The sequence below is a fragment of the Ctenopharyngodon idella genome, chromosome 10 (assembly GCF_019924925.1).
Source record: "Ctenopharyngodon idella isolate HZGC_01 chromosome 10, HZGC01, whole genome shotgun sequence".
NCBI classification, from domain to species: domain Eukaryota; kingdom Metazoa; phylum Chordata; class Actinopteri; order Cypriniformes; family Xenocyprididae; genus Ctenopharyngodon; species Ctenopharyngodon idella.
In genome coordinates, this window is record NC_067229.1 from 32,562,658 (window position 1) to 32,584,741 (window position 22,084).

At 36.5% G+C, this 22,084-nt stretch overlaps 2 protein-coding genes and 1 long non-coding RNA gene across 5 annotated transcripts in view; 2 read left to right on the forward strand and 1 right to left on the reverse strand.

Annotated features, from left to right (window-relative positions):
- Positions 1 to 1,663: 1,663 nt before the first annotated feature.
- LOC127521709 (transcriptional and immune response regulator-like) lies at positions 1,664 to 2,492 on the forward strand. Its single transcript, XM_051911084.1, has one exon. It carries the CDS (start codon positions 1,818 to 1,820, stop codon positions 2,118 to 2,120), a length of 303 nt encoding a protein of 100 aa, XP_051767044.1. The 5' UTR covers positions 1,664 to 1,817; the 3' UTR covers positions 2,121 to 2,492.
- A 4,853-nt stretch (positions 2,493 to 7,345) lies between these two features.
- Positions 7,346 to 22,065, forward strand: LOC127521643 (uncharacterized). The gene is made up of 2 exons (XR_007932430.1): positions 7,346 to 7,603; positions 19,943 to 22,065. It is a non-coding gene; the product is annotated as an uncharacterized LOC127521643 (long non-coding RNA).
- The window catches only part of LOC127521641 (zinc finger matrin-type protein 4-like), a 35,424-nt gene continuing 25,937 nt past the window's right edge, over positions 12,598 to 22,084 (reverse strand). For all 3 annotated transcript variants that reach the window (XM_051910988.1, XM_051910987.1, XM_051910986.1), the window contains one exon: positions 12,598 to 12,961. In XM_051910988.1, the coding sequence (XP_051766948.1) occupies positions 12,946 to 12,961 (16 nt within the window). In that variant the 3' untranslated portion in view covers positions 12,598 to 12,945. The remainder of the gene's footprint in view (positions 12,962 to 22,084) is intronic.

The window sequence follows — 22,084 nt, forward strand, 5'->3', positions numbered from 1 at the left end:
CACCTTCAGGGGTCTAGTGGAGTCCATGCCTCGACGGGTCAGGGCTGATTTGGCAGCAAAAAGGGAACGAACACAATATTAGGAAGGTGGTCATAATGTTATGCCTGATCGGTGTTTTTATATATATATATATATATATATATATATATATATATATTTGTTCACCAGCTCTCAAATGTGAGATTGAAAAAAAAAAAAATGGTTGTTGGAAATGTAATACAGTGATAATGATTAAGGGTTTGGGTTATAATGTACATTGTAATTTTACTTATTATAAATATAATTATTATAATACAAGTAGCCTATGTCTTTTTTAAATAAAATGTTCATACTCGATAATTGTTAATTGTAGAATTACGTATAATTGAAATATAGCATTTTTCACTTAAAATTAACAGGTCTTTAACACTTTATATATATATAAAATATAGTGTCCTAAATTCATATAGGCTAAGCCTTACTTATAAGGCTTTCATGGCAAGGTATACTCTTTGCACATGCACTAATGCATGCATGGGACAAGTACGGTCGTGCGGAAAGAACAATCAGTGCTTATTTCTGAACATTATCTCATAAAATGAGAGAGCTGCATGTTGTTCTTAATTCCCAAACCAGCATCACCGATGAGATAGCATTCTGCCAAAGAAACAGCTCGTTTACTACGTAATGTCCTACAGGAGGAAGACAATTGCTAAAATATTTAAAGTTTTTGCTGAAATTTTAAATAACACTTGTCATTTTCATAAAGTTTGAAGGTGAATGTCATGCAGGTGACATTAAACATTTAAATGTTAAACTTGTACAGATGAAATCATCTGAACTAAGCAAGTAGTCTCACCCTTTGTGTCTCCCTCATCATCAATAAAAAAGATAGTATGACAAAATACACTGGAGAAACTCGTTTACAACTTCTGTAAAGCAAAGAAAACTCCAAAACTTGAGTTATGGCCATGTTCTTTAAACCAAAGTATTCCATAACCTATTCATAATCTAGATATAATTACATATGATTATAATAACACTCCTTCTTTACAATGTAGAATTTATTATTATTTATTTATTTTATTTTTTGATGAATTGGAAACAAAAGGTAGCCTAGTCTATAAGCTAGCTATAGCAAACTGTAAATGATTTTGAATGAATAGGCCTATAATATCAAGTGTGTACTCTAAACCTTCTGTGGTAGTAGCCTATATAGGCCTATAGTTCAATTTTTTTTCCTAAATAGAATTCTTTTTTTATTTGATTAATAATCAGTCGAGGTTTTAGGTACAATTTATTGTTGTTGTTATTAGCCTATCATCATTATTAAACTAGATTAATTTGTACGTATAATACATAGTTATAGCATAGTAGCCTAATATAAATTTTTGCAAATAAATAAATAACTGCATGATGTAATTGATGGCACTACCTAATGTCCCTGTGAGGAAATACATTAGTGCTATTCCATTGTGGAGCTGTAGCCCGCAGTAGCATACTGTCATAAGGCAATTCAGGTAAAGAAACTCTGTTAGACAAAGCTGAATTGAAACGAACCGAAAGATTTTGCTTGTAGTGAACCAGTTACTTATTAATGAATTCTTCGCTATGTTCATCTTTGCGTCAGAACAGTTTCCCTCAGCGCTTCCTGCTGAGAGCAGCGGTTAAAGTTGGGCGTTCACAAACCGTTTATATGATGTCACCTCAAAAGGGAATTCTCGCTCTGTCAGTCAGTCCCCTATAAAACCGGCAGTTATCTTCAATGCTGGAGTCACTGAGAGCACAGCCGCTGCTATCAGACATAGGACATCTCGAAAACTATCTTTTCTGCCGACATGTCTTCATACGCGTCTTCAGACTCGCGTCGCGTCAGTCCCGCAGTGAGCGGCGTCAAATTCGACACGGCGCACCGCAAGAAAGCGTCGCCGAACATCTTTGAGAACATCAACCAGGATGTGCTGGTGAAACTCTTCGAGAAAGCAGGAGACCTGAAGGCGGTGGAGAGAGCCAGGAGCATCCACGCGCTGTACCAGGATCCCGAGGGCATCTCCAAAGCACTTATGGCTCTTCAGCAGGACAAGAAGGACAAATTTATGCTTATTACTGGACTGACGCGCCAGTCGACGAAGTTTCGTTGAGGGAAGTTTTCGTCGGGAAGCTGTGCAGATATGTGCACAGATAAAAAGACCGTGATCACTCGGCACATGTTGGAGGCTGGTGTTCTTCAAGACTTCGTGCTGAACTTGATGGCGTCCTACCAGAGTCGTGTTGGTGTGCTGTGAAAATAGAGAACTGATCCAGTGACTGAAATGATCCAGACCAACGAAGGTTGAGCTTGAAGACACCTGAGTATTGATGCTTCTTGTGTTGACACACCATGCAGGACATTTGAAATATGATGCCACGGGCGAAATTTGATTATGAAGAGGCTCAGTATCAGCAGTGTCTATTGCAATGTAACAGTCTACTTGGGAAAAAAAAAAATGAATAAAATTGTTTTGATAATCTAATGATTATTCATTTTTCTTAAAATGTGTTTTCCTTGCCAATCACTCAATATGAGTAAACACTGTCAGATAAACAAATGTGTAGCCTACATTTTTTATATTATAAATATCGCTAAAACGAACATTTACCTTCAATGAATGAATGTCTAGGGTGGTTTCAAAATAGTGTTCAGCTCCATCTGGTAAATTCGGTGTTGAAAAAAAAAACAGCTTTATTTTGCCTATACATATTTACAGAAAACAGCACATTTAGCTACAGTAGGCTACTTATTAGAAGAAAAACTATTAGACTATAATCAATTAACCTATTGAAAGAAAAATATCTCACCAGAACTAGCACATATGCTAAAATATAAAACTAGTATCTTCAAGATGAAGACCGTGACATTACATTAAATGTCAAAATAGCCTAGGCCTATATATCAGCCTCAAAGTATAGGCCTATATTTCAGTCTATGAAGTACTGAGTTATAATATTTGAGGTGTGGTCGCATTTACCGTTGCTCTGCGAAATTTTGCGGGCAAAATCCAGTCATTTCAGCGTCATTCCTGGTATTCGGTAATCAGTGCTTTTTGGACAAAATTTGGAAAATCCAACTCGGTTTTAAAAGATTTTTTGTGTGTGTGTGTATGTGTAGCGTAATAATGATAGGGTGATGTAAAACATTTGGAAATTATTTTTGGACAAACTCTGGTAAGTAAATTTGTGTGGTAGGCCTACGTGTGGACTTCCAAGATGCACCAGAGAAGTGCCCAGCCATCTTTAGAATTTTGTTCTTTGAACTTCCGTTTTTGGGTAGCTCTGTATATTTCTATGGCAAGAGTAATTAACTGATGAAATGGACATATTGTAAAATTAATGAAAGTTATCATGAGCATTGTAATGTTTGAAGTGGATGTACATGTCAGCAGACCGGGAAAATCCGTAAGATCTTACCTTCATGCTGTGGAATGGCGCTGAAAAAGGGCGGGGCTACATTAGGTCTATAGAATTAGAACAATTATTAAAACAATTATTTATTATATTTTATTTATTGGTTCTTTATTAATGTCAATGTGATATAAAACAACATTTAGTGCAATTAAAGTGAATATTTTCCAGGCAGGAATAATATATTTTTCCTTCACATTTTTGGTAACATTTTACAATAAGGTTTCATTTGTTAACATTAGTTAAATAGGTCTACATTAGTTAACATGAACTAACAATGAACAATAATTTTACATTAGCCTATTTATTAATCTTATTTAATGTTAACTTCAACATTTACTAATACATTTTTAACTCCCTCTCAAGTAGTTCCAAACCTGTATAAATGTCTTTGTTCTGTTGTACACAAAGGAAGATATTTGGAAGAATGTTTGAAACCAAACAGATCTTGCCACCCATTGACTCCCCACTGATCTGTTTGGTTACAAGCATTCTTCCAAATATCTTCCTTTGTGTACAACAGAACAAAGAAATCCATACAGGTTTGGAACAACTTGAGGGTGAGTAAATGATGACAGAATTTTCATTTTTGGGTGAACTATCCATTTAACATTAGTTAATGCCCTGCAAACTAACATGAGCAAACAATAAGCAATTAAAAATCAACATTGCTTATGTATAAAATTCACATTGCCCCACCATCAAACATCATGTGCTCATATACTGTTCAAAAGACTTCATATTCTCTTCATACACTGTAGGCAAATGAAGTAGCTTAGAAAAAGTATGATTATGAACCACTCATTATACAATATACTTAAATCCAGATTAAATATTAACAATAGTCTTGTAGGCCTGAGAGGTAGTATTGTTTTATGGTGAGTAAACTTTTTGATGTTAGAAATCTTTTCAGCCAATCATTCACGCTAAATCAGCAGAGTCACAGCAGATGTCATGGAACTAATTGTGTCTGTTCACTGAGATAAGGGTGTTTTCTGATGTTGACAGTTTTAGCCGGCCGTTGCTGTTATCCATCAGCAAGAGTCAGTTTCTTCCGGTTGAATCCAGTTTGTGCGCTCTTAAAGGCAGATGTCATTATGGGTCAGAAATATGAAGTAGTATTTTGCAAAGGGATAAAGATCAGATGACCTATATTACCAGTTTTAACATGGTTTCAAGAAGTCTATAGTATACAGTAAGACACTTCTCACATTACAATCGTGCTTTATTTTATGACACTAATGCAAAACTGTTTTACCATAACAATGTTTAAGGACCAAAACTATTGTTTACTGAAGGGCTGACTCAATGAAGTTAAAAGCTTAGATTTTTCTTTGTCTCAGAGGTATTATTACAACAATGGCAGTTTATTTACAGTCAACAGAGGATCACAACTGTCTCATTTATTCTGACTCAAAATGCTTTTCTATGTTTTTTGAAGTGTTTTGAAGCTAAGAAAGCTGAACACAGACTTTTCAGGTATCTGTAGGCTATATTCTCAAAAACACCAGTGACTGGGGCAGTAAGGTCTTGTGTAAACAATAATAAAAGTTTATTATTATTATTATTAATGTATTTATTTTGACACATTTAATATATATTTAATAATAATATATAAAATACAAATACAATATATATTTAATAATACACTCTAAAAAATGCTGGGTTGTTTCAACCCAAATTTGGGTAAAATATGGACGAACCCAGCTGCTGGATGAAATTTTCTTTATTAAATTTTTAACCCAGCAGTTGGGTTTGTCCATGTTTTTTCCCCAAATTTGTGTTGAAACAACCCAGCATTTTTATTTTTACTATTATTATTATTATTAATAATAATAATAGAAAGTTGTTTATTTTTATTAAAATTAATTTATTATTATTATTCATCTAATGTATTAATATTATATAATTTATATTTACACATTTAATATATGTATATTTCACAGTAATTTATTAAATATTGGAGCTGAACTCTGCAGGACTGTGGTTGTCCAGGACCGTCATTAGCCACCCCTGCTATACAGTGCATCCGGAAAGTATTCACAGCACTTCACTTTTTCCACATTTTGTCACATTACAGCCTTATTCCAAGATGGATTAAATTCATTATTTTCCTCAAAATTCTACAAACAATACCCCATAATGACAACGTGAAAGAAGTTTGTTTGAAATCTTTGCAAACGAAAAAAATCACATGTACTTAAGTATTCACAGCCTTTGCCATGACACTCAAAATTGAGCTCAGGTGCAGATGGTTATAATAGATGCAAAACTGAGCTCAGGATGATATGTTTCCACATATCATCCTTGAGATGTTTCTACAACTTGATTGGAATTCACCTGTAGTAAATTCATTTGATTGGACATGATTTGGAAAAGCACACACTTGTCTATATAAGGTCCCACAGTTAACAGTGCATGTCAGAGCACAAACCAAGAAGTCCAAGGAATTGTCTGTAGAGCTCCGAGACAGGATTGTATCTAGGCACAGATCTGGAGAAGGGTACAGAAAAATTTCTGCAGCATTAAAGGTCCCAATGAGCACAGTGGCCTCCATCATCCTTAAATGGAAGAAGTTTGGAACCACCAGGATTCTTCCTAGAGCGGGCCGCCCAGCCAAACTGAGTGATCGGGGGAAAAGGGCCTTAGTCAAGGAGGTGACCAAGAACCCGATGGTCACTCTGACAGAGCTCCAGCATTTCTGTGGAGAGAGGAGAACCTTCCAGAAGAACAACCATCTCTGCAGCACTCCACCAATCATGTCTGTATGGTAGAGTGGCCAGACGGAAGACACTCCTCAGTAAAAGGCACATGAGAGCCCGGCTGGAGGACTCTCAGACCGTGAGAAACAAAATCCTCTGGTCTGATGAAACAAAGATTGACCTCTTTGGCCTGAATAGCAAGCATCATGTCTGGAGGAAACCAGGCACCGCTCAATACCATCCCTACAGTGAAGCATGATGTTGGCAGCATCATGCTGTGGGGATGTTTTTCAGCGGCAGGAACTGGGAGACTAGTCAGGATCGAGGGAAAGATGAATGCAGCAATGTACAGAGACATCCTTGATGAAAACCTGCTCCAGAGCGCTCTGGACCTCAGACTGGGGCGAAGGTTCATCTTCCAACAGGACAATGACCCTAAGCACACAGCCAAGATAACAAATGAGTGGCTATGGGACAACTCTGTGAATGTCCTTGAGTGGCCCAGCCAGAGCCCAGACTTGAATCCGATTGAATATCTCTGGAGAGATCTGAAAATGGCTGTGCACCAACCCTCCCAATCCAACCTGATGGAGCTTGAGAGGTCCTGCAAAGAAGAATGGGAGAAACTGCCCAAAAGTAGGTGTGGCAAGTTTGTAGCATCATACTCAAAAAGACTTGAGGCTGTAATTAGTGCCAAAGCTGCTTCAACAAAGTATTGAGCAAAGGCTGTGAATACTTATGTACATGTGATTTATTTTTTATTTATTTATTTATTTTTTTAATAAATTTGCAAAGATATCAAACAAACTTCTTTCTCGTTGTCATTATGGGGTATTGTTTGTAGAATTTTGAGGAAAATAATTAATTTAATCCATTTTGAAAATAAAAGGCTTTAAAGGGATAGTTCACCCAAAATGAAAATTTGATGTTTATCTGCTTACACCCAGGGCATCCCAGATGTAGGTGACTTTGTTTCTTCGGTTTGTGCGAGAAACGATCGGTTTGTGCGAGAAACCGAACAGTATTTATATCATTTTTTACCTCTAAAACACCACTATGTCTAACTGCCTTGCGTATCCGGTTGGTGAGGTCTGAAGGCGCTCTGACAACGGACGTGATGTCTCACACTCATTGAAGTATAAGTGCGAGACATCACTTCCGTCATCCGAACGCGTTTTTAGACCTCACCAACCGGATGCGCAAGGCAGTTGGACATAGTGGTGTTTTAGAGGTGAAAAATGATATAAATACTGTTTGGTTTCTCACACAAACCGATCGTTTCATGTCTTAGGACATCAATGTGTCGTCACGAGCCGCAGGGTTTAATTTGGATTTGTCTGTGCATGTTTTTTTTTACTCTTATAGATGGAGTTCCCATTGACATGCATTATACGACTGACAGACCGCAACGGTTGGAGTTAAAATCATCATTTGTGTTCTACTGAAGAAACAAACTCACCTACATCTTGGATGCCCTGGGGGTAAGCAGATAAACATCAAATTTTCATTTTTGGGTGAACTATCCCTTTAACACATCAAAATGTGGGAAAAGTGAAGCGCTGTGAATACTTTCCGGATGCACTGTATGTGCTTGCATAAAAATGATTACTTTAAATAATTACATTAAAATAATAATAATAATAATTCATTAGATACAATGTAGGAAGTGTACAAAGTGGGATATAAAGGTTAGGACAGGTTTATGGGTAGGTTTAAGGGTGGGTTGAGGTGTAAGGGAAGGGACAACAGTGTAATTATTGATGTAATTACAGCTGTAATTACATGCAGTATTTAAAAAAAAAAAAAAAGTAAGTAGAATGTAAAAAAAACAAAAAACATGTATGTACACAATAAGTGCATTGTACAAAATGATTAAATGTTAGTACATAGTAGTTAAAGATGGAACCAATGAATTTGACTGTGCAATGGACTGTGGGGAGTGTTTGTGTCCTTGTATTTACTCCTGATGCTCTGGAAGGGTCACTATCCAGAGTGACTCACACTGACAAGCAGCACTGCCCACAGACTGATAAAAAGGAACTATGACACAACACTTGGTTGAACTTTAAGTTCCTCTCTCTTATAAATCCATAATTGGTTTAATCTGGAATGAAGATGAAAGCCATATTCTAATAAAATATTATACAGTAGATCCTTTCATTGGGTCAGACTGTCCTGAATGCACACGAGGACTAAATTCTTCCTTGGAAATCAAACGTCAGACCAAATGTGGACGTCTTTCAGTATAAAACAGAAAAAATGCCCCAGAGATAGACTTAGTGGGAATATTATTCATACTCTTAGTCCCCTCTGATTTACTGAGTTCTGCTTTCATGGAGTTTAATGGCAGGAAATAATATATTTAGGCTATGTGATAACTGTTTAGTCAGCTTCACAGATTGGCATGTGTTACCCAGTATTCTTTAGAAAATCACAATCTTTATTTTTTCACAGTGTTTTAAATTCCAATGTAATGTTTTCTTTCAAACTGCAATTTAGAGCTTCTTAAACAAGGCATCTTGTGGTAAAAGTGTCCCTCCCTTGTGTTTACTCTCAGCGTGGATCTCCATAGGTCACAGCAGGCCTTGATAAACACTGAAAACTGTGTCATGCATTCTGCTGATTAAAGTTCAGTCTCAAAACATTCCCTGGAGCTCATTTAACTGGTAGCTGGTGTGCTGTCCTGTTGGTTATGTGATCAGTGTGTCATTTTTATCTAGTTCTTTTGTATACAAACTTACCTTTCACCTTATAACTGATCTTTAGTATTTCTGAAAAATGGAAAGCACCTTTTTTTTTTTCTTTTTTTTTAAGGGTCAAAATCACAATAAATATTCCAGAGACAATATGAAATTAGTCCTGGGGACTAGTTGCCTTCCAGTGTATTCTCATAGTTAGATATAATGTATGTACTTTTCAAAATGCAGCTGAAGTTGGACTATATGTTCAGTCTGATTTTGATATCCTCGTGTTCATTTATAAATGATTAGCAGAGGTGAAAAGTACTTGAGTAAATGTAACTAGTTACTGTACTTGAGTATCTTTTTGATCACTTTGTAGTTGTACTGAGTATCAAAGATATTGGCAACTTTTACTCTCTACTTGACTACATTTTTGAGCAAGTAAATGTACTTTTTACTCCACTACATTTGTGATGAGTAATGCAATTACAAATTACATTTTTATGGCATCTAACTTTTTCTGCAGCAGTTTGTTTCTGATATAAAGAAGCGATATCACCATCTAAGGGCATTGAAGGTACTATATCTTGTGCATTTTGCCTTTACTCACCCAAAACTTGTCAACAAGGATACTTTATGTGAATATGAGTGCATTAGCAGGTAGTTGCTGATCGCAGATGTTTTATTTATTAGATGAGGAAATGACTGCAGCTGGTGATGAAGCTCAAACCAGCACATACAGTAGACTCTGACTGTTTAATTTTACTTAACATTGTTTTATTTATCCGCTATACTAACAAGACCGTTTTGAAGGATATTGGTTTACTTATGGCCTTTCTGTGCACTTGAGCTGTAGACGTTTAAAAGGTTGTTGTGTCGACCTTGATTTATTGCAACATTGAGGTGTTCAGTTTTATTTTGATTTTAGAAAATAAACTTGATTTCTCATCTTACTAATCAATTGTTTCTTATTTTCACTGTCATGTCTCTCAGGACTAGTGCATCTCTGAGCCTACATTCAGCATGAGTAAAATACTACTGTTAAAATCAGATACTTTAAGACTTTTACTCAAGTCGTATTGGAATTGGTTACTTGTAACTTGTAGTGGAGTCATTTTCGATGTAAGGTATCTGTACTTTTACTCAAGTATGGTTTTCAGGTACTCTTTACACCTCTGATGATTAGTGCAGTTGGTACAGTCAAGCAAAACAGATGTGACTGGTTCATCCAGCAGGGTTGATTCTATTGTACATTCTGTACAAAATTATGCAGAGGACTCCACCTACTGGAGATTAAAGGATTTGCACCTTTTGTACCAAATCCACTGTATTCAGTGGGTATAACACTTTATTGATAGGTTTAGATCTATCTATCTATCTATCTATCTATCTGTCTGTCTGTCTGTCTGTCTGTCTGTCTGTCTGTCGAATTGTAATTCTTTCAAATATGACTGTGATTAAATGGATAGTTCACTCACAATTAAAATTCTTAATTTACTAACCCTCATGTTGTTCTGAACCTGACTTTCTTTCTTCAGTGGAACACAAAAGAAGATATTTTGAAGAATGTTTGTAATCAGACAATTTTTTTGGATAAAAAAAATAATGAAACACTGAAAAAATTCTCAAAATACCCCCATTACATAAACAATATCAATTTATATTCCACAGAAAAAAAGAAAGACATGCAGGTTTGGAACAACACAAGGGTGAGTAAACTGTTTTTGGGTGAACTATCCCTTTAACTATGTGAAAACGTCATCCATCCGTCTGTCTGTCCATCAGTACTAATGAGCAAATAGTTTCAGTCCAGTCTTCAGTCTAGTTCAGCTTTTGAATTGACTCAGAGCCAATGAATACAAAGCAACCACAGCCCTCAACCGACGTAATAGTCCAGCTTACAGCTGCCAACATATGGAAGAATTTTACCCTCAAAGACCTCTGGGATTCTCTGGGAATGAGTAAAAACAAACAAGTTTATAAGCATGCCCTCGGATCTTCGTAACAAATGACACTGGATGACTATCACGGTCTATATAGTGGCCTGTTTTTACCAGCACAATTTGCAATGGTGAAATTGAAGGAGACAGCCAGTTCATCTCAAGAAATAAAAAGCTAGACAGTCTTGAAAAAGCAGCTAGAAGAACATCCAAAATGAATCCTTTGGGTTTATCTGGTAGACATTTATCATGAAAAATTGCCTCTTGCTCTAAATCCCATGCGTGTTGGTGCTTGATGATGTTGGACTTACTGTCAGTGAGAGTAAAGACATTACATGCTGAAACAGAACAAACAATTTACATCAGCAAGATTACTTTACTGTACTTAATCGAGATTACAGAGACTTTCTGAAAATGTGCTCCACAGCAAAATTATACAATTAAATTGCTAATTCATATGACAGAACGATGTTGGCTTCTGGCACATTTTTCTCTTCCAAAATCTTTCTATAAGCTACTATTTAAAGGTAAAAGTTATGAATACATAATCAGTGGCCCTTGCTGTGCTATTTGCATATATTTGAATAATCAATCATGGTAGTGCAGCGATGCATAATGAGCTGAACCCACAGAAATGGAAACTCACAACTACAATTGCACTGTATATCTTTGCAACAGAACAACTTAATTAAACTGCAAATATTTAAATTGGCTTATTTTGTTAACCAAAACTGCACTTTGATATCAGGACACTTTAAATCTGTTTTAATATTTAAGTAACTGTATGACTTATAGCATGATGAAACCTGCCAAAGTGGGGATTTTGAGATACTTTTTGATACTTTGCATCGCCAATAGTACATCAGGGAACAGTCATCAGATCTGTAGTACAAAGGAAACCCTCTGGGCCCTTCAGAGATCCAGCCACTGTCTGTTGGGAATCACTTGCAATCCATTTCATTTTGAAAGATTGTCTTACGTCGGTCCTTTTATCTTTAAAGCCCTATGGGTCTTCTTACCAAACACATCATTTGCAGAATGAAAAACATTGTAAGGGAAAGGCCTTTGGGAGAGACTGAGCTGTGATTTATAGGAGTAGCATTGCTTCTGTTGTTTGCCTTTCATTCCAGTACAAAAACAACAGTGACACTTCACACTAAATAAGTGTGAATTAGCATCACGACACTCTAAGTCAAGCATTCAACTTGATAATGTAACATAATAAAACAGAACTACTAATCATATTTGTGTCAGAATTGTTTTATTCTCTAGGATGCCATATTTTAATAAATAATGCTAGCATGTTAGTTTCATGTTGTTGTCATTTTGGGAATAATCTGATTATTTTGGCTCTATTAATTAGAACGGTGCACAAATGGAAATTTTTTCCCTTTGTGAAAAGCACTAAAATAACCCCATCTCATCATGATAGCACATAATATAACCATTTTCATCTCAATAATGCCTCCCTATAGTGATCTCTTGGGTTTCTTTCTTAACTGCAAGAGACAGTAAATAGTTCATTTTTTTTATCCATTCATGTCGAAAAAGCTTTTGCTGAACATTTAGAGCACAACAAATCACTGGAAAGTCTTGTTGAAATAATTAAAAGATTATAAAGATGTTTTAAAGTGGATTTAAAACACTGTACTTCAGTCCATTACTTTTGTGAGTATGCTGATTAAATTCAGCTTCAAAATGTCTCATTTTAATATCATTAAGGAACAATTCCCTCAGGCATTATGTACAAAATAAAACAAGGAAATTTAATACATCTTTAGTGGACTGAGAACTATGATGTTTGATTGACATTTCACTCTAGTTCTTACACATACATTTAAATTAAACACAATATTACAATGAAAATATTTTTTAATCACACCACATTAAAATAAGAGAGACAAAATTGTGCCCATTCTACATGCCTTAAATACATTAAAGTGTTCAGGATGTGAATGTTTTTTTGTTTTTAATTTACAAATTTAGCAAAATGCACTGGTTCATAATAATCCATTATGACCATCCCATGTCTCTATCTGCACTGGTAGTGTCCATATCACTATCATAAACACAATGGATCAAGAGAACATGAACTGATATCGCTGTCATGTGGCGTCATTCGTCAGACACGGAGGCGCAGAAGCTGCCTTGACTTCCACAGAAAGATCCTCAGTTTCAGGAGTAGAGATGCTCCATCAAACTTCATTTGTTCTTCAAGCTGAGAGGGAAAGAAAAACAGATTTCATGAATTTGCAACATGAAAATCACATTTTTCATCATCATTACTTTTAGCCCAATTTACTCTCTAAAATGCCATCTAAAGCCATTTTTCCACCATCGGGCCAAACCATTCTTAGCCGACCATGCTGAGAATTCCAGGCCAAGAACGGTTTGTAATCGTGTCGTGCTGAACCACGCTCAAGTGGAAGTATAACTGGAACCATTCCTTTCCGCTCAGCAGCTTAATTTTAGCAAACAAAAATAATATTTTAGTGAACAAGAAAGTTTCAAATTAACCCAAATATTTGAATATTATAGGCTATATAAATTTAAATATTTATCAACATTTATTTATCATTGACAAATTGTGCTATAAATCCTAAAAAGAATTACACATACTAAGTATGCATATGTGTTGTTGACCTTCATGACCTTAGACACAGTTGTCTTTACATCAGGAACATAAACAGACATTTTGGGGGGCAGGGGCTCAAGAGGGAAAAAAAAAGGGCACTTCTCATAATTATTTATTTAAGAAAATAACTGATGGTGACAAGACTTTTTTCACATTTGAGGGAGGGCTGTCTGTATCATGTAAAGATCTATCAGCACACAACAAACTAATAGAATGGATAGTTATTAGATGTGGAGCCTACGATCAAAATTATGAAGTTACTGTTTAAAGCAGGAAACTTTTTTCATGTAGTGGTCAATTTTGAGGTTTTGGTCTATTTTGCTTCCATGTCTTCTTTTACTTTAATGGAAAGAAAACTTCCAAAATACGCATTTAAATGTTGTTTGTTTTAAGCCCATTACCCTCCATCTGTTTGCATCTGTAGATTTCTTCTAAATTAACCAAAACAAGCTAATCTGCTCTAGGACCAAATCAGCTCAAATGAAATAATTAATTTATAGGGAATTATAAAGAGTCATTTAGTTTACGACCAAGCAACTGAATCGTCCAGTGTTCATTCGCTCGGGCCGTAATAAGCTCTTGTAGCGGATATGAATATCCAACTATTGTGAAAACACTGATTAAAGCCTGGTAACTTTAAGATCGACAGTTTAAGACATTACATTTTACAAACACATAATACAAGACACTTTCTTTTAAAATCTACAGGAGACTTTATTAATTATTCTAACACAAACTAATCTAACACAAACACGCACACACACACAAACATTCATACACGTTGCAGAAAGAAAGGAAATGAGAGAGAAAGAGTTTTACGAGAGAGAATGAAATGATGAGCATGATTTCCAGCAAAATATGCACTTCAAAAGACCTGACCTGAACGAACCATGAATCATTAATTTAATGCACCAGTTCAGCTTTAGAATCTGGAGGTACTTGATGGTCGACTTTAAATGGGAATCTCCTCGTCTGCGTTCTTGGCTTGGAGAAAAGGGTTGGCTTGGAGTCGATGATTTGTTGCAGGATCTTTTCAGGTCCGGATTGTGGTTAGGTAAAAACCAATCACGTTTGAGCATGCTGGCAAATGAAATGAAGTCTCTTGTCCTGGCTGGAGTTTAAAGTTGAGGCGGCAAAAGTCGTTGGTTAAACTTTGCGGCAAAACTTAGAACACGAGACTCTCAACAGAAAAGAAAGTTAAGTAAAAGAAATGAAAAGTGAGTAAAAGTTGGATGGCTTGAATGAGCTGCTTGTCTGTCCTTTGTCAGCTTAGTCTTGTCTTCGTTTTGTTCTTCTTGTTACTCTTTACTTTTTTTTACTAGTTCTTTGTCTTGTGATGTGACTATTTAAACTTAGGTGTTTGTCCCACCTCTGTGAGGAGTTCTGACCAATCAGATATCGTCTTGTTTCAAAGGTGGGTTTTTTTCCGCCCCCAATCATAAAATAAGCATTATCTCCGGTCTCTGGAATTGCCGGCTTTGGCAGAGAGTACCGTTTAGACATAATTTCTATTAAATGGAATACATTTTACGCAGATTTCATTCAAGCCATGATTTAAATGAGAAGTAGAGATTAAAATATATATCAAACACGAAATACTTTCATTCAACCATTCAATAGTTATACAGTTACATGAGTTGTGGGTGTTCTAAAACATAACTGGTCACAGGTAGTATGTGTGGACATGATATAAAATTTATGCAGTTGAAAGATGTTTGATAAGTCCATTTCAAATTTTTTGGAACAATTCGATGCAGTTTTAGTTGTAGAAACAGTCTTTGTTGGTTTTACTGTAAAGTTAGGTCACTCAGAGAAACAGGCCAGCATTGTCTCTCTGTCTCTTTTGATCTGGAGATCAAAGACTCTTTATCTTCTGGTGACCATTTGGTTGCTACAAATAGCTTTAGTTTGTCACCTCTCCTTCAGTCAGGAAGCATGGGTGTCATAAAAGTACCTAGCAGGGGTGGTTCTGTAGACGGACTGGAGCCGAAAATTAGGTTCTCTGAGCTTGGGTTTCTGGAATTATGTTTTGAAAGAATCATCTGAATGATTCATTTGTCTGGTTCGTCCACGGTTCCTACACTGCATATTTAAACATGGCATTTCAGAGGAAAAGACTCTTGATGTAAGTCATTAACTGGGGAAGTTCTGTGGTGATATACTTTAGTTATTTTGTTTATCCTATTCACCTGCAGTGCCTTGGCAAATGTATGCAAATTAGCACATTTTAATTAGTTAACACCTAATTTGCATATCAAAGTGGCGGTTGTGATGACGTTATTAGACACAAATTTGACTATTCACCTGTAGTGTCTCCATTATTAAGCACAGTACATTAGCCTGTAAGGCCATGATATATTGCCTTAGCCAAACTTTAGCTCATTTATTACATTAGCTAGTAGCTGATGAGTCATGCATGTTAGCAAAACACAAGTTAAAGGGTTAGTTCACCCAAAAATGAAATTTCTGTCATTAATTACTCACCCTCATGTCGTTCCACACCCATAAGACCTTCGTTCATCTTCTGAACACAAATTAAGATATTTGTGATGAAATCCTTTTTTTATTCCCCATAGAAAGCAACAAAATTACCGTCATTCAAGGTCCAGAAAAGTAACATAAAACATTGTTAAAATAGTCAACATGACTACAATGGTTCAACCTTAATGTTGGGAAGTGACGAGAATACTCCTTGTGAACAAAAACAAAACAAAAATAACAACTTTATTTAACAATTTCTTCACTACCCTGTCAGACTCGTATGCAGTTGACGCAGTGAACGCAGTGTAGTGCTTCCGTGTTTACATCCAAACGGCGGCTCAGTATTGGCCGACGCTGTTCACATGAGCACCACGACCCATGCGTGTGATGCTGACGCAGGAGCCAGCCAATACTGAGCCGGCGTTCAGACGTTAACACGGAAGCGCTGAACTGCGTTTACTGTCAACTGCGTACGAGTCTGACAAGGTAGAGAAGAAATCATTGAACAAAGTCGTTATTTTTGTTTTAAAAGTTTTCTCATCGCTTCCTAACATTAAGTTTGAACTTTTCTGGACCTTGAATGACGGTAATTAAGTTGCTTTCTATTGGGGATGATAAATTTTCGGATATTTTGGATTTCATCAAAAAATATCTTAATTTGTGTTCCGAAGATGAATGAAGGTCTTACGGGTGTAGAACGACATGAGGGTGAGTAATTAATGACAGAAATTTCATTTTTGGGTGAACTAACCCTTGAACTATATTTGTCTTTTGGCTAAATAGCTGTAAAGTCGAGGCACTGGTAGCTTAGTCTTTTGTTTATCACCACTCACCTCCACACAAGCCAAGAAAAACATAACTGGGATAGGAGCTGGGTCTGGGAGGGGCTGCTGCCTGCCTGCTTGTTTGTCTGTGTGTCTGATGTGCCGATGTGTGCTGCACGGAGACGCGGAGGGAGGGAGAGAGAGACAGAGAGCATCGGAACTCGACAAAGTCTCATTTCCCGAACTGATATTTAGATTTTTTTATTCAATAAATATATTTGTTTGATATGGAAGTGGTGCGCAAACAGGAATATATGTTCATTTATTTGAAGGGAAAAAAAGCACCCAAGAAAAAAGGGCACTTTCTCTCGAGGAAGAAAAAGTGCAGGTGATCAAACCCCCTTTGATGTGTGCATGTGCCTGCTTTACATGTCTTGTACAGCTGAGAAGAGCAGAATAAAATAAGAATAAAGTTCAAACTGACAATTCTCTTTCTACAAAATATAACTTTGAGAAAATGAATTAATTACAAAACAAGTACATATTTATTCTCCTGGCATGGGTTAGACCCTCACTCACCTCTCAGATACCAATTACAAACATTGCCTGTAACAGAAATACCAAAATAGATACACTGGTTTTTAAGAAAACTATAATTTCCAATTCATTAAATAATACAAGAAGAGGGATTGTAAATCCACCCCCTTTTTACAATCAAATACAGTGAGTACATTATTGTAATATAATATTGTGAAATATTTAAAGCTTTATTTATTAGCATATTTACAATGTGACAATCTTATTAGTACGTAACTTAGTTCAAGTTACCTTGTGCATTTGTATAATTTTGTGAAGATGTTTATGCTATGTTTATGTTTATGCTATGTCCCTGATTAATCTGTGTATGATGAGTTTTGTTCAGCTAATTAACCTGCTACAAAAATTCTTCAGTTTACACCAGTGGCGAGGCCAGAAATCTTAAAGTGGAAATAAAATGAAATATTCTGGCACCTTTGATTGGATGGGCCAGCCATCAATCTGGGTGGGCCAGTGCCACCCTGGCCCTTACGTAGCCTCGCCACTGGTTTACACAACACACTCTCGTGGCAGCTGACCCTTCGCCGGGAGTTTGATTGACAAGCGATCTAGCCAATCATAACGCTGAATCCGCCATTTTGTCCGACAAAGCAGTCAGGAGTTAGAAGATTAACCTCGGTGGACTTGAACTTGAAAAATGGTGCATATTGACGTCTTTCCGCGTTTGAAACAACATTCTTTCTCATGTTCATTCAAGTTTATTTGATGCTATAAATTAACTAGAAGGAAGAGATGATTGGTTCACGAGCCGTTTGAACTGAGGCGCTACAGCAATCTGTCACGACACATTAAAGAGCCACAAAACATGTTTTATTGTTCGAATTTCTTAAAACATTACACAGTTTGAAATGTGGGACTTTGTTAATATCATAAGTAACCTGCTCTGTCTTGTCTGTCGTCGTGTTGTCAGTGTCCTCTTTGCTCCGCGATGTATTTTTCACTCTGTGTGCCGTGACAGCGCCATGGCTTGTCGGACAAAGCAAGAGTAACTAAGGGGGGCGGGTCTTTGCGAAGGGTCAATTAGTAACTATTATACATTTTGGCAAATTGGTGGCTAATTCAAAAATCACGAGTTTCCGTACAAATCACATTTAATTTCAAATTCATATAAAATCACCACTTTGTAAAATAGTTATGTTTTGCATAGTTTGTACATTGCATTGTTTCTACATTGTTTGTGCATTAACATCTTGCAGTATTTATTTATTTTTATTTTTTGCCAGTGTGTTTTATGTGCTTTGTCATCTACGAACTCAAAAAACACTTTGTCAACAACCTTTTTCATTAGTAATTTCATTAACATTGAGTGGAAGGGTGTGTGATTAGTGACCCAAACAGAACTCCAGCAGTGACACTCATTGCTCTCGGATTGATCCATCATTGAATTTCCAAATCCTGCGTTCGGCACAAAACTGGCAGGAAATGCTCAATTGAGCCGAGTTCCAGAGATTCAGACACTGGCCTCCGGACAGATTTGTGACTCCTTGCACTCAGTCAAATGATTAGTTTAAATGTGTTTTAAGGTTAATGGAATGGGGATTTAAAGATGAACAAACTGGAACAACACAAAAAGCATGAAATGTTGGTGGCTAGCGACCAAATCCCCTGCTCTGTTTGGCAGTGTTTACTGAGGTAGTTCAAAGGGAGGGTCTATGCACCAAGGACTAACAGGCTTACTGAACGTAGGCATAAGTCGTTTCAAGTCCTTAGTGCATGAGTGCTCGCTTTCCCAACCATAGTCACATATAAGAGATATAAACTTAAGAGATAATCTCTAAGGATAAATCTAATGCTTAAAAAGTAATATCTGTGATTTTAATTCCTCTATCCTTTAATAAAATATTGTTCACATTCAAGGTGTTTTGTTTGTGAACGAATCTTATAAGTGAACCAATCGTTCTTGTTCAGGACTCCTGTTTTCAAAGCACAAGCTCTGATTTGTGCTCAATTATTATCATCTATTATTGGTGCTGTTATTTTCAATTATCATTGGTGCTTAATTATATTATAATGGTTTTTATTATTATCAATTTTTTGCTGCTTAATATTTTTGTGGAAACCTTGATACAACTGTTTTCAACATTGAGAATAAGAAATGGTTCTTGAGCACCAAATCATGATATTAGAATGTTTTCTGAAGTATCATGTGACACTGAAGACTGGAGTAATGATACTAAAAATTCAGCTTTTATCACAGGAATAAATTACATTTTAAATATATTAAAATACTACTTCTTTTACTGTATTTTTAAACAAATTATTGCAGCCTTGTTGAGCATAAGTGACTTTTAAAACATTAAAAAAAAAATCTTAATTATTCTAAACTTTTGACCAATATTGTAAGTCGGTTTCAACAAATCAGTTGAATCGTTTCAATGACTCACTCATAACATGGAAAAACAGTCACTTGTCACCAACTATGAACTGACGTAACTGTGTAACCTGCCGAAAGATCAATGAACCAATTAATTAACTTTTTAGTGAATAGATTTAGAAGATTTGAGTCTTTGAGATGAACCTCCAATAATTGACAGGATTGTTTTTGTTTAGTTATGATTTTAGTTACAATGGATCAATGATTAAGTGCACTGTAACCGAATATTCAAGACTGAAACTACATACAAGAGTTTAGATATATTAATAAAGTGTTGATGATTAGTATTCTTTACCACTAAAGCCTCTCTCTCTCTCTCTCTCTCTCTCTCTCTCTCTCTCTCTCTAGATTCAGCCGCATTAAAACATCAGCTTCAGTAATGTGTGAGCCTCAGGGTCCCATACGGTGAGGGCCGTCCTTGTGTACGCTCATCACAGCTTCTTCTGGTGCATGCTTATGAACACATCATGAGGGGTGAGAAGGTAGAATAATGCCACTGCGTGCCACTCTGTGACAGCTTGGACACACCTGCCGGTTCCCATCATGCATCTCACGTTCCTTCTCCTTCATCTCTACCTAATTAAGATTCCATGCATCTCAGAACGCTGTGCTCTGACCTTGCCTGCTCCGATGCAGCCTCTGCATGGAAACTGTGGCCCGTACGGTATCATGAGGACATGGTCCAGTCAGGCGGAATATTGATTCAGAGCAGATATTGATCGCGTATACAACACTCCATTAACTTCTCTCGCATGAACACAATGCAAGTTAACACCTTGTGCCTGCTGTTATGAGTACTGCTCTACAGTTCCATATAGTAGCACTTTAACATTACATTGATTACATGTCAGTATAATTAATAACAATGGTAACTAGATTTGCATTTCCTGAAGGAAATACTAGTGCTTGTACGATAAAATAACAGTATTATAAATAGTTACATATATACAAGAATGACAAGATCACAATTCAGTATGCAAATATTATGACGTCTTTAAATGTTGAACATTTCTGTGGTGGAGATTTTGCTACTCAACGACTTAAAGAGGACCTATTATGCCCTTTTACAAAGTCTTGATTTTGTTTTGGGGTACACTAGAATAGGTTTTGTTGCTTTATTGTAAAACAAAAAAAAAACCCACTTTTTTTTTTTACATTATTGCAGCACCTCTCTTCCCAGTCTGTCAGTAATGCTGTTTAGTTCTCGTCTCAATGAAGCTCCTCCTTCTGAAAAGCGCAATGTCCTTAGATTGGTCGGCTGGACCAATGTGTTGTGATTGGTCAAATGCTTCAAGCGTGTTTCAGAAATGTCACGCCCCTTAGCATAAGTGTGAATTTCCACACACCAGGTGTGTTCGACATTGGCTGCGGCTAGATGCAACTGATTGGCGAGAGTAGCCGCGTGCAGTCAGAGTGGTGCTGAAAACGGAGATATGAAGTTGTACACTTTCTGCTTCTCGTAGTGACAGCGTGAGCGTTTGCATACTTTATCACAGCTGAAGTGAAATAAATGCAATATTTGACTAATACACAGATGTTTCAGAGAGATTGTCATTCAATACTTTATGTACTGCTTACAGCGTCTTTTTACAAGAATAAAGTTCAACATAAGCATATATTATTTAAATACCAATGTAGTGGGGTCTATAAATGTAGTGGGGTCTATATATTGATAAACATGACACAATACAACATCGCGACTACATGAAAAGAGCTTTAACTGTTATAAAAATACAGATTTTTGAGCATTAATGGAACTGAAGGTGTGAGAATAAACACGAAACACGTTATCGTGCAATGAATCCGTCCAGTCGTGAAACAGCTGTGTCGTCATCAGAGCTTGTGCAGCCGCTCTTGAGAAGCTGCGCAGAATGAACCAGCCGGCTGCTCTCGAATCGCTCTCGTGGCACTTTTATGCCTTACGTCACAGTCACATGGCGTCGGCATGTCGGTCTGTACAGAGCTGCATGAAGTCGAACAAGCCTACTACTAACGCAACTGGACCAGGCCTCGCCCCTTTTTTTGTGTGTCTTGGGTGGGAATTATTTAAATTGGGGAATATTGAGACTATTGAGACTATTGAGGAATGAGGAATATTGAGAATGTTCAATCCTGGAAGAAAACTCAAGACTACAGCCAAGGCATTTCAGGAGTTCAGAAACAGTGCTTACTGATATAGAGAATAACTCCCTTTGGAGTGGAATTTGTGCTTTGTAAGTTTTCAGACCTTTTTCATGCTCAAACATCAACACTACACACTGAACTAGTTGAAAATATAAAAAGCATAATAGGTCCTCTTTAAATCTTTTGAAACTGTTCACCAAAGAGATTTGTTCAGATTCATTTACTGATTGTTACATCGGTGAGTGTCTTTTTGAGTGTTATGAGTGAGTCACTGAATCATTCGCCAACCACATCGATTATGACTGTAACCAGTCTTATTATGCTTTATTAAAAAAAAAGGATTTTGATGTTGCTGAAGAGATGTAT